This window comes from Camelina sativa, chromosome 14, assembly GCF_030686135.1.
Source record: "Camelina sativa cultivar CO46 ecotype springtype chromosome 14, ASM3068613v1".
In the NCBI taxonomy this organism is placed as follows: Eukaryota; Viridiplantae; Streptophyta; class Magnoliopsida; order Brassicales; family Brassicaceae; genus Camelina; species Camelina sativa.
The window spans coordinates 33,963,368-33,979,246 of NC_141893.1; the positions used below are offsets into that span (position 1 = coordinate 33,963,368).

General features: G+C 34.2%; 1 protein-coding gene and 1 pseudogene across 1 annotated transcript; both read right to left on the reverse strand.

The window, feature by feature from the left end:
* Positions 1-68: 68 nt before the first annotated feature.
* Positions 69-1,228, reverse strand: LOC104743050 (uncharacterized; annotated as a pseudogene).
* Positions 1,229-1,921: 693 nt separating this feature from the next.
* Positions 1,922-5,733, reverse strand: LOC104778478 (elongation factor 2). The gene is made up of 4 exons (XM_087485818.1): positions 5,549-5,733; positions 4,881-4,916; positions 4,698-4,785; positions 1,922-4,580 (listed from the first exon to the last, which is right to left on the reverse strand). The coding sequence occupies exons 2-4, from the start codon at positions 4,881-4,883 to the stop codon at positions 2,140-2,142; spliced, it is 2,532 nt and encodes an 843-aa protein (XP_087341944.1). The 5' UTR covers positions 4,884-4,916; positions 5,549-5,733; the 3' UTR covers positions 1,922-2,139.
* Positions 5,734-15,879: the final 10,146 nt, after the last annotated feature.

The following is a 15,879-nucleotide window of genomic DNA, read 5'->3' on the forward strand; positions in this document are numbered from 1 at the left end:
TAATATCTCTATTTAATAAAATTCAACACTTTACCCTATTATTTTTTTTTCTCGACAAATCAAATATATTATATCATAAAGAGTTTTACATGATACATAAATCACTAATATACAACCAATGACACAAATATAGGAAATTGAATACAATTTCGATGAAAGAGTGGAAGTGACCCTGCTTTCCAATAAAGCCTTACATGCTAACAGATAAAATCTGTTACGTCCCCCTTCATATACTCGTAATTGGCTATCATCTTATAGATGAAACTCCAAAATGTATTTTGCATTACTTTTGTTAAAAGAAAAAACTGAAGTGTTGCTTGGAGTGATTCTGAATATTGTCTTTTGAAACTCAAAATGATATGCTGGAAAAGCCTAACGCATCGTTGCCGATTATTGACCAATATTTTTCTTTTCATAGCAGTAGAATCTTCCGACCAATGGAAAGAGAAATCATCATCATCAAAGTCACTCACCACGATTTTTCTTCCCATCACACTCGTGTCTTGTTTTGGATAATACGAAGGACATATCAATTGAATAAAACGATGAACCAGTTCTAGCAAAAGAAAGGCTTTCGACCGGGAAAAGTTATCACCATCGTCATCATAGAAAATCATCGCCTTCATTTTAGAACCATACACTCCACATCCCATATAATCAATCAACAAGATGAAATATTCCAACCAAGGTAATGGGAGAACATCACCATCATCATACAATGTTAACGTCACAAGAAAAATATCAACAGATCCAACAGAAAAGTACCCAACCTCAAATCTTGCACATATAAGGATAATTAATCCCAACTCAGTTTGAGGAACATACCCACATCTATTTCGGATTCTGATTTCATCAAGTAGAGTGATTCTTCCATTGATTCCAGGATCAAAAACCCATGTTGAAACTCCATACCTTTGGGAGGAGAATATTCACCGGTTGAAACCCGGAAATTCCATCGGCAGTGACCAAACACACCGGAAAAAAACTTTCTACAAAGAAAGATATCACAATTTCTTTGGATTGACATTATGTGAAAGGAGCGACAATGGAGATGAGATGAATCTCTCATATTGATTAGTGAAATCCTATCGATTTGATAGATAATCCAAATTAAGGATCGATATGATGGAGTGACCATAGTCTGATTTGGAAATGACGGATTCACTTTCTGATACACTGTTGTCGTGAAGAGGCAAGTTGCGTGGGTTTGATCATCTCGATTTGTCATTTTTAGTTACTGAAAATTTTAATACTATGCGGTAATTAGAAGATGTAAAAGCAACTATACAAAGAAAACAAACGATGGCCGACGCCGGAGAAGCCGACGCCGGCCGGAAAAAGTGGAGAAGGAAGGTTTTGCTTGAAACGGTGGCTTTAGAAAATCGCCTATAGCGAGAAAGGAAAACCGTTCACATCCGTCTAAGAGATATTAAGCGACCATGACAAATTTTATATTTTATATTTTATATTTTCATATTTTTGTTCTTTTTATGATTTATGATTACATATTTAAAAACAATTATCAATTAAAACTAAATTATTAATCTAAATTAAAGTGAATTAACCTAAATAATTGTTTATATTTTTTTATAATATTTATAATTGAAATTAAATTTCTTTTTGCAAGTAAAAACTAAGAAGTATAATTTTAAACACACAAAAAACATTGATCAAGAATAATAAATCGAAACTAAATCTAAGTATATGAATCGAAACTAATCTCGATTTATACATTTTTTAAAATGAGAAATTTTGATATATTTTTTATTTTGTAAAAAACAGATTAATATACATAATTGTGATTAAATAATTGGTATGATATTAAAAAAATTAACAAAACTAACATCAGCCAATCAGAATAAAACAAAATTCTCCACACAGAAAAATACATTTCCTACTCGCGGATAGGACAGACTCGAAATTTGGCAATACATGTCCCATAATTTTCATGTGAATATTTTCAACTCAGTTTAATCCACATGTGTTTTTGAAAAATTCAACAGCCACATTGCATCCTCATTGTATATGGTCTAAGCAAAAAGACAAAAATAAGATAGAGAAGTAACCATAGCAAAATGGGGCTTGCACGACAAAAAAAAGTAACCATAGCGAAAGAGGGCTAAAAGTTTTGGTGAAAGCTTAAAGCTTGTCTTCGAAATCAGAGAGTGGAGTCATCTGTTCCTTCAAACCCTTCCTCTTCCTGGTATCAGCCACAAGCACTGAGGCCTGAGTTCCTGGCTCAAGAGGGTCAGACGACATCATTTCCCAATGATCAAAAACACACTGCGGGAATGCCTGTCCTGAGGTTGCTGCCCTAAGCTGAGCCGAGAATCCAAACGACTCCACAACAGGCAGGTACGCCTTGATGTTGTACAGTGGTGTCCCTGGCCTCTGCATCTCCTCAAAGACGTGTCCTCTCTTCTGATTCAGCACGCTGTAGATTCCTCCAAGAGCTCCCTCCGGTGCCTGGATCTCAACCATGTATACAGGCTCCAAAAGTCTAGGCTTGGCTGTGAGCTGGGAAGCGTATATGACTCTTCTGGCTGTTGGGATGACCTGACCACCCCCTCTGTGGATCGCATCAGAGTGAAGAACCACATCACAAACCTCAAAACAGATGCCTCTCATGTTCTCTTCGCAAAGAGGACCTTCCTTGGAAGCCCACTGGAAACCAGCCACCACTGAGTCCTTGATTTCATTAAGGTACTGAACTCCCTTACACATATCAACCACCATGTTAGGCCCTGTGGTTTCAGGTCCAAACGCCCAGATTTTCTTTGCAAGATCCTTGTCCCATCCAAACTCCTCCGCCAAGATCTTGGACCTGGTCTTAGGGTCATCCCTTGGACCAATACGTCCCTCATCAATAGCCTCAGCTAGACCTTCCTCCATGGGTCTTGCTTCCATGTACAGACGGTTGTGCTTGTTAGGAGACTTACTCATTACCGTGCGTGAAGATCTATCGCATACTGTCTCACGGAAAGAGACCACAGGGTCTGACTTGATAATTTCTGCACCACCCATGAAATCATCCTGGAGATCCTTCAAACAAATCTCAATATGGAGTTCTCCTGCACCAGCGACAATGTGCTGCCCTGACTCTTCCATTGAGCACACAACCATAGGATCAGACTTGGCCAGCCTCTTGAGACCCTCAACAAGCTTAGGAAGATCAGATGCAACCTTACACTGAACAGCGACACGAACAACAGGAGACACAGAAAACTTCATGGCGCGAATGGGATGAGCATCAACTTCATTCTCATTAGTCAATGTAGCATTCTTTGTGATGAACTGATCCAGCCCAACCATAGCAACAGTGTTACCACAAGGAACATCGTCCACAGTCTCTTGCCTCTTACCCATCCAAATAACAGTCCTCTGAACACTCTTAACATACAGATCCTTCTTCTCACCAGGAACAAAGTTGGGACCCATGATTCTGACCTTCATACCAGTAGCAACCCTACCAGCAAAGACACGACCAAAGGCAAAGAACCTACCCTTGTCAGAAGCAGGAATCATCTTAGACACGTACAGCATGAGAGGACCATTGGGGTCACAGTTCCTGATGGCATTTGCATACTTATCATCAAGGGGACCTTCATACAGATTCTCAACACGGTACCTCTGGGCAGTGTGGGGAGATGGCAAATGAAAAATCATCATCTCAAGTAGTGCCGTACTGGCAGGGAGCCACGTCTGCATAACACGCTTCATCAAAGGTTTAGCCAACAGTTCCTTTTCATCGTTCTTCATCTGGACACCAAGCTTCGCCAACATAGGCCACAACTTGTCCTTCTGGTCATTCATGCAAGTGGCAATGATTTGCTTGATGGGTTCATAGCAGAACTGGACAAACCCACGCTTGCAGGTCGCGGTACCAGTGTTTTTGCTAGTCCATTTCCTGGTGGCAGGGTCAAAGAAATTCTCACCCCAAAGCCTCTCCATCATCTTAGACTCATCAACACCGAACTTGGAAGCATACATCTTGGCGAAGTTGGTCAGAGTAAACGCCCAACCGTGGAGACCAGCAGAAAACGCAACAGTACCCTTCTCTGGATAAACCTGAACATCACCAAGGAGAGGATCCTCGTACGTAGCCATAATGACATTAGCATTCTCAATGACCCTCGAGAAAGTCTGGTAAGCCTCCTCACCATCAACCTGAAGCTCAAGGAAACACCTGTCCATCTTGTTGACAGTCAAGACGGGTCGAATCCTCTCACCAAGAGCCTGACGTAGAACAGTCTCAGTCTGAACACACACACCCTCAATGCAGTCGACCACGACAAGAGCACCATCAGTGATACGGAGAGCAGCAGTAACCTCAGAAGAAAAGTCAACGTGCCCAGGTGAATCGATAAGGTTGATGAGGTATTCGTTTCCGTCCCTGGCTCCAGTGAAACTCTTCAAAGAAGCATCAGTCATCTCGTAGTAGAGAGATATACCAGTGGACTTGATGGTGATACCACGTTCTGCCTCATCAGCTCTGGTATCAGTCATACGAACATCACCAGCAACCTCTTGTGCAATGATACCAGCAGCAGCAACCAAGGAATCAGTGAGTGTGGATTTCCCTGTTGACCAAGAAATAAGAGATTGAAAACAGTTATTAACTGTGAAGAAAGACTGAAAAATATGACTAGAAATTCAGGTTAAAAAAAATCTCAAAAGAGAGGTGAATAATAATATACCGTGGTCAACATGAGCAATAACGGACATATTACGGATGTTGTGTTTGTAGTCCATAATCCGTCGGAGCTCATCAGCTGTAAACTTCACCTGCAAGTGTATATAACAAAGGTCTTTATTGAAGCATGAATCCTTATAGTATAAATGCATAGCGATGATATAAGAACCAAAACAAAAAGTATTACCATTTTGTAAAACTTTCGTTGTCACCTCCAAAATCTCTGCAATATAAAAGAAAAAGAAAGGATTAGCAATTGAATTAGATTGACTGAGATATTTCATTACAAAACAGACAATAAGAAGGGAAACTTTAGCTTATATCACGCTTGCAACAAAACAAACAAAAATCATACAGAAATGAAGATACATATAAACAAGTGAAGACTATGATAATTTTTCGTAAATTATTCTCAAGAATAACACAAAAAAAAAAAAAAAAAAAAAAACTGAAAATTTTCATCTAGCAAACCAGATCGAGAGGTAAAAAATCGAACAATACATAACAACAGACTTATCAAAACAAGCAAGTATCCGAGATGAATCATAGGTTTTGGTGAGACAATCAAAGGATATTAGCACAGATCTGCAGCAAGTCTCTGTCATCTAAACATCAAAACTACCAAACCAGATCGAGTTGTAAAATCGAACCTACAGACTTATCAAAACAAGCAACTACCGGAGATGAATCAAAGGTTTTGGTTAAACAATCAAACGAGATCTCCAGCAGTCATCTAAACACCAGAACGGAACAAAATTGCTAAAACTAATCAAGACAACCACAAAAGCAAACATCTACATGGAAATCAAATCATCGGTACGAAACAACGAAGAAAAGATCGATGCGGCGACTAACCTTAATGGAGAAAGATGAAGACTAGTGAGAGAGAGAGAGAGAGAAGAGAGGTGCAAGGAGACGGCGCCGAAAGCTTCCTATTATATATGCTCTATTCTCTCAATCAGGGTTTTAGCTCTAATGGGCCATATTGGGCCATTACTTATCACGCTAAATTAATCTTCATGAGCCCATGATTTGAGATTGCAAGGTAATGGATATTAAATCCCAGGCTTATAAATGAGTAATGCCCGACACGCGGATTTTAAAATATTATAAATTAAATTAAATTTAACAAAAAAAATATTAAAATTTGTCATTTATATTTCTTTTCTTATAATACAGTGATTTATATCAATTTACAATGTTTTTGTATATGTTATTATTAGAAGTAGATTTTTTTATACCTAAGTATATTGTATATTACAAATATATTCTTTACCACTACTTAAAAAATATTTATATAAACAAATTAAGTCAACTACTACGTCTATTTATTTTCACTTTTTCATAGTTTATTTAATCACTAAAATTGTTGGTTCAAAAAACTTCTCGAATTAAAAATATATTACATAGTATACTAATCAATGATGTATCATCACAATAGTGTATGACCAACCATGGAGAGAACCTCGGCTCTGCCCTCCTCCTTTATAGAAAGAATCTTGTGTCCAACCTCCTCCACCATGAAGAGAATATTGGCTCTGCCTTCCTCACTTGTAGAGATAACCTTGCATGCGTTGAACCTCCTCCACCATTGAGAGAACCTTCGCTTATTCTTCCTCATGTGTGGAGAGAACATATTCACGTCTTTTAGTAATCTCAAAGTGGCATGCTCCGGCAACCAATGAAAGTAAAAGCTCTTTTCCAACGTCACAAAATCTTTTGATAGTAACTAATGTTAAATTTTCCAATATTTTCGTGGAAGTGTCTTTTATACATCATGATTTAGCCTTTGTCTCCAAGCTCCTATGGATATATTAAAAACGGTTTATGTTTTTCCAATCTATCTATCTATGTTTGTTGTACGATTGTGTTTGATTAGCTTATTTTATACCTACTCTTTATCTCCCTTTGGGATTGAATGAATTGCAACATTTATGTTTGCATAAAGGTCTATGACCAACCAATAAAGGTTGAGAAATTAGAAGAAAATTAATTTGACATAATTAGAGAAATAATAGAAAATTATAATCATAGTAATATATGAATCTCAAATCAAAGATGAAAACATAAAATAAATAAAAAAATCTAAAAATACTACAATAAAATTTAAAATACAATATTAGAAAGAGTATATGCAATATATTAATCTTACATTTTTTTTGGGTCAACATATTAATTTTACCTATTCCAAACTGAAGAAATTTTTGGTTTAAAAAAATAAGCAAAATTTACCTTCCCATTAAAGAAATTTTACCAATAGAACAAAGTTTAAATTACTGTTTTTGAATAAATTATTTTGTTAGATGTAAAATATGAGAAGATCTATGTTTATATAGAAGTGAGTATTTACATTTTTTAGATATAGGAATTAACTAGGTAGTAACCCGTGCTACAACACGGGCCAAAATGTTTATTATAACTTGAAATTAATAATACTGTATGAGGTATTTTCATATTATTCCGACAAATTAGTATGTACTTACTCTGTTTCCATTTGATTTCAGTGAGCACGATATTGACTCTGGCATAGACTACCTTACATGCTTATATCATTACCTCTGACCTCTATCCTCTCCTCCCGAGTATCTAATATATTCAGTACACATCCTACTGTATTAATTGTAGCCTTATGCTTTTGTTTCTATAAATATTATTGTAAATATTTATAACCTATACAATGAGTGTAATAAGTTATTCAAATTCTCATTTAATTTATATAGATATATAATATATAGATGGTAAAAAATGTGGAAATAATATCAATGTAGAATTTGAAATATAATAAATATGTCAAATAAATTAAGTATCTCAAACACAATATGTCTATATAAAATTAAACGAATTTGGTGGAGTAAATAAATAATAAAATTTTAGAAACTTATTTGATGGGTGAAAATGTAAAAGAAGACATGCATATAAAAAAAAAACGATGATCAAATAATGTAAACGACGAACAAAGCTATAAATTATTAAAAAATGGAAACAAAGTAAAAATAGAGTCTTACGAAGGTATGCATGAAGATGGATCAAATGTTTTGGAAAACCTCTTTGAAGACGACATTACTTGTTTTCTTTTGAGGTTTTTCTTTTGGGTCAGTAATGAGGATTTTCAATCCTGATTTAGAGCTTACACGGGACATAGCTACATATAGCTGGCCATGAGAGAAGACAGGTTTAGGCAAGTATAAACCAATATTTGAGAGAGACTGACATTGACTTTTGTTAATAGTCATTGCAAAAGCAACGTTAATCAGAAATTGTATGCGTCTCATTTTGTAAGGCAAACGAGTATCTGATGGTATTAACACCATTCTTGGTAAAAGAACAATTTTACCAACTCGCGTACCAGTGATGATTCTTGCTTGTATAACATGATCAGCCTTTTGTGTAATTTGTAGTCTTGTTCCATTCATTAGACCTCCATGAGGATCAATATTGCGTAACAACATTACTGGACAACCAATTTTCAAACGAAGAGCATGGTTTGACACTCCTGAAATCCTAACTGAGTTTAGGAAATGCGGGCTGTATGCAAGATTGTCTTTATTCCTTTTATCTGCAGGATCAATACTATCTGAACTTAAGTAAATCCTTTCCTCACCTGTTAAACAATCAACAATTAAAACAAAACTATGAATAATTATTTTTAAAAAATACAGAAAAGACATATAGTATATAGTATATCGAAAATATTAGCAGAAAACTATTACTAACCTTCTAATATAGATATCATGTGGTCATTTATAGTGTTGACATCATCATTCGTAGGACACAAAATAGCTCTACTTTGGAAATAGCTGGCATCCTTGGCAGTATGTAACGAATTACCATATACTGTAGTAATGATCGATTCTATTGGAGAGGTTACTTCTCTGATAAGCAATTCTTTTGGGATGCAATATCAACAACTCCATCATTTGGCTCATTAAGTCTTCCTTCTCCAACATCAAGAATCCATTTCGAGAACTCTTCAATCTCCCTGGCTTGGAGTTATGTTTTGCAGCAACCTCATATTTCTTGTTAGCCTTAAAACTTTACAGTGATTCCAAAGGTAAGATGAGTTGAGCGATGAGTTAACTATTTGCTCTCGACCGGCACCAACAATAACATGAAGTATCTGATGGAAATCACCACCAAAAATAATGACCTTACCCCCAAAAGGTTTATCTTCTGGATCATGCATTATACCTTTCAAACTTCTATCCAAAGTCTCAAAGCAATATTTACTCATCATTGGAGCTTCATCCCAAATTATCAACTTTGCTTCTTGGACTAATTCACCTAGATCAGAAGACCTTGACATTCTGCACATTGACTCTTCATGAACGTCAAGAGGAATGCCAAACGTTGAATGAGCTGTTCTCCCACCTTCTAACAAAAGAGAGGATATACTGCTAGATGCAGTATTCAACACTATTTCTCCCCTTATCCTTACAGCTGCAGATCAAACTTTCCAAAGGAATGTTTTACCAGTTCCACCAAAACCATATAAGAAAAATACTCCACCTTTATCTTTGAAAACTGAGCCTATAATCTCATCATATATCTTCTTCTGCTCTTCCGTAAGCATATTTAACCACTCCAAATGGTTCTTTTAAAAATCAGTTTGATTGATGAATATCCGTTCATCAGCTATTAACTGGTTTAAAACAGGAATGTTCTCATTCTGAAGCTGGGGCAGAGTTTTAAAAGACTCAAGTGAAGAACCATTTCTTCTCAACTGTTTGTTTATCTCTTGTAGACAAAATATTTTTCTTTCTTCATCATTCAATGTAAGCTCTGTAAAATAAGATTTGTTGATTTATATACTACATCTAACATCTAAAAAAAGAAAAAAAAATATATCATAATAAGATTGTTACTATAACGAACCTGGTCGCTTTAATTCAACTCTTTTCCGCCTTAATATGTACTCAGATAACATCTCCCAAGTTTCTTCCCATACAATATGAGGAGTACTTAAAACAGCTGCGAGAAGCATCCTGACAAACATTTTACGAACGAACTTTGGAGAACACATGAAATGTGCTTCTTTGATACCTTCAATATATTCTTTGTCATCATCTAACAACCCAAGAGTGTAACATGCTTCACGATACGTTTTGTGTACGACATCATTGACAATTTTAATGTGATCAAAACTGGTAGGACCTCTGATGGAATTGAGAAGTATCCTCAGATGATATGCATCATCTATGGTAGGAGGAACGTAGATAATTCTCCCTATAGCAAATGTTCTTGTTTTTCTTCTGAAAAAATATTTCTCCTTCCCATCCGAAATATACTTGCTTGGTATTTCTTCGTATAATAACTGTCTAGCTTCTTCATCACGCTTATTAAGTTCAAATAAAGCAAGAAACTGAGATTCATCAAGAGAGTCATGATCCATGACATTCTGTGCAGACTCACCTTCTCGGTAATAAATAGGTTGTTTGCCTTCCTCATGGAAAGTTAGTGGCACAACAACAGTTTGCCTATAATGTATTGGGTAAGCCAAAATCCTCCACATAGCTTCACATGCAGATACATATTTGAAAAAGGGTTAAAAAGCTGATTTAGAATTAATAATATAAACAGAAATTGTAATTTTAAACAACATTTTATTTACCTGCCATCAAAGTAATCTTTTATTTCGTCTTTCGAAGATGGAGTACTCTCATTTTGGTTCTTCTTGTGACCTTCTTCAGTAACTTTTTTTTTTATTAGGTTCAACAATGACACCAACGCGATCATTACCTTTGTGAACATACTTAAATAAGTACTTCATTGAACCTGTTTGGTTGCATGACTCCACATTAATATGAGCATGATATTTAAGCGACAAAGTTCAATTGTAAGGGACAACATATCGGTTATCACATTTGAAACTATTCTTCTCGATAAAACGGCCATCCTTTCTTCTTCTATAAACCGGGTAACGTTCCTTGTCAATGTTGGTGGTTTTAACATTCTGTTTTGGGTAAAGTTTTGAACAGATACCTTCTTCCATGCAAGGAGATGATGGGTTAGCACTACCACATGGACCATGAATCATACATTCTGATATTATATTGTAGAGTTCTGGATCTTTTTCCTTGTCTGGAATTTCAGCACAATCAACTTGTCAATTTCGTCTGGAGTAGGGAACTTGCATTTCGGATCCATCCATATGATAATATGAGAATGTGGAAGAACTCTCTTTTGAAACTCTATTGTGTACATAGCTGCACAATAATATAAATATTATATATATATATATATAATGTTATAATAGAAAGAGAACTTTTTTATAAGAAATGAAGAAGGTGAATAATTTAAAGCTGAAACTGTTTTCTCAAAAATATGTTTTCTTGTGATGTCATCCATTAGATTCTCAAGTTTGAGCTTGAATATCTTGCAAATGGTGTTTGGCCTATCTTCAGCCTTTAGCTTCCTCTCATTGATAAATCTTACAATTTCAAGCCATTTAGGATTGCATGTGAATGTAATGAAGAGGTCTGGAAACCCAAATTTCTTACATGTAGCCATTGCATCAAGGTAGCTCTGCCTTACCTTGGTCCCCCAATAAAAGAAGCGGGTAGCGTGAAAGAGTCTCCTTGATTGCTTAGGTTGTCGTCTCCAGCTTGTGCTGCTTTCCTCAAATCTTCCTTGTATGTCCTACGAAGTTTCTTTTGTTTTATTTTTTAAAAACCTTAGCCTATTTGTTTCGATCATCGTATAAGCATCAACAATAAACTGTTGTAGTAATCGCTTTGATCTTAGAAGAGTGTGTTTCTCATTTTTCCTTTCTTGAAGCCTATACGCAAACCACAGTCTCATACTTACATCCTTCTGACTCTTTTCCTTTGATTTCTTATTCTTTGTCTGTTTCTTTGATGTCCTGCCTCTTGTTATCTTTGTCTTCTTAATACCAAGTCTATAGCCATCTTCTCCTCTGGGAAACAACAAAGGATACTGTAGGGCTAGATATGCGACATGACATTCATGAATTCGTAGTAATTTTCCGTTTTTTTTGAAGAACAATATCTCGTTTATCCATATTCGCATCAATATCTCCAGAAATAAGTGCAGCAACTTCAGAGGCTTTAGGGATGTTGTATTCCCTACCATCAGTCTTGCGACTTGAGATAATCCTCATATGGAAGTTGGTTTCTTCTTTCTCCATTTCAAACCTATCTCTAGCCATTCTAAAAGCTTGTACATGAGGATTTAACGTCATCAAGCATTTTAATGAAGCTTTCCACAAGGTCTGGCCTGAATTTTTTCTTCACATCTTTATTGCATACACGGTCTTCTTTGCTGAAATTTTAAAAAATTAGACATTAGTAAATCTCTTAATACAGATTATAAACTATTTAATCCTATTTTTGCAAACTAAACTGTTTTTATTACCTCATAACTTTCACTCTGTTTTGGACTTCATTTTGAGTGTCAACAATATAAAGCTGTTGAAACTTTGCGTAATCACCAGACTTTGGTTTTAAAGATCCCATCAAATGGTAGTTTTCACCTTGCAACGCAAACATTGATGGACCACGGCCTTTTTTAACAGACCGGTCTACCCTCCCACCCAAAGATGTAAATGAGAAAAGCATGTTGTAAGGTCTAGTATTTTCTTGAAAGTGACGTGAAAAATTTTCTTCATTTGTTAGTAGATTCCATAACATCTCTGGCGACTGTTTTAGCATAGGTAGAACAATTTGTCCATGCATACAACATCCATTATAGACTGGGTTATTAGTTCTTCTTCTTCTGTTAATCCTCTCTCCATACCAAAATATTGCACCACAATGAGTACAACTATAATCAGGATCACCATCATCTTCATATCCTGCCCATAAGTAATGTTTAATTGGATTACCAGTTACTCTTTTTGTTTGTAAATCCATTTAAAAATGTAAGTTAAAAATAATACATGCCCAGAAGTTAACTGTTTTCTTTGTACTTAAAGTTGTCATTCCGAATACTTTTTTAAAACTTGCCTCAAACATGGTGAGTATATCATAACGTTGTTTAGCTGCATTAAAAGATGACACTCGTGGTGTAACTTGATCAACAACATTTTCATCATGGTCAGCATATTCAGATGATGATGAACTCTCCTTGACTACTACAGTCAAACACTTGATCATCATATTGTTCTTCAATCTCTACAAAATAATAGTAGTATATTTTTCTTTAATAAATGCATACTAAATATCATAGTTATTTTTTTTTTAAAGTATACCGCTATCTGAGTCCAGCTGCTCATATTGTTGGTCTTCTTCTTCATCTAAATTTGTCATTTTTGAGACTTCAGAAACATTTCTTCTAAAAATGTTGTTTTTTGATGCTTGTGTGAACAATCTCTCTGTGTATTATTGGAAAATTAAATTAAATAATATCAACAACATACTTATGCTTGAATATAATATAAGTTGGTAAACATTTAAAAGCATATAGATATAAGAGTATGTGTTAAATATAATCGTACCTCTAGTTATATTGCTATCTGTACTGAACTCATCCTGAGTTGAGTGTCTGATATTTATTTCTGGTATATTAGTCAAAATTGTAGGTGTAGGATTGAATCTTGTATTCTTTTCACGATTAATAGAGTAATTTGGCTGCACTTCGTCTATAAGTATAAGTCATAAAGTTAATATAAAATTATTGTAAAAATTAAGGTAATAAAAATAGTTAGAGATATCGGTTAGATTAATATATCTGTTATAGTAGATGTTTCTCCTTTTCTTTTTGTTGAACTTGTAGCTCTTTCATTATATGAGTGACTACATGTGGGTTTAAAAGGTTGGTTTGCTGCACTTTTTTCAAGAGTGGCCTTATTTCCTGATATATTGAAGTTATAAAATTACTTCTTGTAAATTAATAACACGACTAATAATATCACCAGACTAATAAGATGACTAATGATAAACACTATCTTGTAAACTTATTTAAACTAATTACCATTTAAAATATTGGACAGGTTTTCCTTGAACAATATGCTTTGGTTTCCAAAGGTAGAAGATGGTGTACTATAATCAACACCTAATTGATAAAATTAAAAACAAAGTTATTAGTTTCTGAAAATTAATAGAATTATATTTAAAATAGCAGAAAAAAGTAATTTACAAAATAGATGAAAATACCAGAAACTGTGTTACTCGTATTTGGGGAGGATAGTAGGTGAGAAGATTGGCGATTATAAATATCATTTAGAACTCTACCAAAAACATAATTAATATTGAATGAGGATTGTGGCGTATTTGAAACAATAAGTGGACTTTGGACTTGATTCTCCATATAGAGTTTACAGATTTTTGGTTCTCCTGGTTTGCCTTGAACACGATTTTCGTCGGCATCTTTTCTTTTCTTCATCATCAACGACAAAACAAAAGATAGAAACACTTAGTTCATGATATTAATAAGTAGCTTTTTACGCGCTATCTGTTATAAAGATAATATAATCTGAAGGATTTATTTTTGGAAGAAATATATTTGGATACATACTCAACCATAAATCAAATAATACTAAATCATTTAAATTTAGAAATAAATTGTGTAACAGTAAATATTCTCAAATATACTTGAGAATATATACAAAATCTTTTCTTATTATTAATATATCAAGTTTTTTAAAATAGACCTAAGCCTTTAACCATAAACTAAATTAAACATCGATAAAATTGTAATTCAAATAGAGATAATTTATGAAAACAAAAATAGTAATTTATGATACAGTACATTATTCTCCGCAATTAAAAGTTCAGAATTACAACAACTTATTGAACATACTAATAAAAAGGAAATGTAAGATTACAAAATAAAATTAAAGGTAGCATATTTGGCCGGTATGACTACTAAGTTGAATCACCCTCTTCTTCTTCTGTCCCCTCATAATTCTCATCATCTGATGTCTCATAAAAACAAACTCTGAAAAAAAAAGGAAATAATGTATAATTTAAGTCACATATGAAAGTGATATTATAAGTATTCAGTCAACATAATATGAACTTACAGTACGGGATCTCTTGTAAATTCTTCGACTTCGTCACCAAGGAAAATATATGAACATCTCATTTGAGATATTAGACAATCAGCACCTAAAAAATGAAAAGTAAGGTTAGATATTATATTTAACATTTTTTGTCAGTTTTTTATAATAAACATTGAATGAGAAGATAATACCTTCAAACAAAGAGCTTCTCCAAAACATTAGCATACACATTATTGGATCACTTTCATAGGTAAGGTTCACAACTATTCTTTCCCATTTATAAATAAATTCCAAACAGGTTTCACCTACTGCAATAAACTTAATCTTCTTGCCACTTAACAGGGAAGGGAAAAAATAAGAAAATAAATACATATATTTTTCTCCAATGATGTTTTTTTTAAAATTGCAAAGTAAAAGACTAATTATAAAAAAGAATTAAAAAAAGTTAAATTACTTACTTGATGTCAGCAACAGTAAAAGGAAGAACATTTTTCTGACCATTGTATCCACCTTCATAATCAAGAAAACTAATAAAACCACGTACTCCAACATGTACCACCGTTCCACAAAAATCTAAAAAAAAATAAAAATATGGAAATGATAAATCATAACCATCTAGTGAACGTTAAACGATAAACTCATAATTTAAAAATTGTAAAGCATTATAGTGTTTATTAATTTACCGACACAACAGTTTCTCTCATCCGGTGTAGCATTTGCAAACTTTGTTCCATCTGTTAAAAAGAAAAAATTGTCTGAAGTCCTGGGAGGTATTGGGCTGATAAGGGTTTTGCGTGTAATCAATATTTCGAATGGATTATTGGAGTTCTTTGACGCTTGCTGGCTTTCTCTAACTTCGAACCTATAAAGAAGAAACCACTGTCCTTGTTCCAATATATCACTGAATTGATCGAAGTAAACTCGAGCTGGGATTTTAGCATCGATTCTTTTACCCGACATAAAAAATGAAAAAAAGAAATGATATGAATATTATTTAATAAAAACTTAACATGGAGAACAAAAAATTATGAATTTCAATTACTTTCTCGTCCACCAAAATCAAACATTTATAGATTAGTTGTCTCAGTATTATATGGGGTGTCCACAACCGGAGTATTTTGACTGCAATACTCAATCTCTCATTTGTCGGATTCAATTCCTCTATGTATGCAACCATGTTTTTGTTCTTTTACTTGAATAGAAGAATGAAGATGAAAGATGAGTGGTA

Bases quoted from the DNA above. Each gene is read 5' to 3' on its own strand.
- LOC104778478 (XM_087485818.1), bottom strand. The intron at 4,581-4,697 runs GTATATTATTAT...CTTGGTCAACAG, and splicing joins TATTGCTCATGTTGACCACG to GGAAATCCACACTCACTGAT.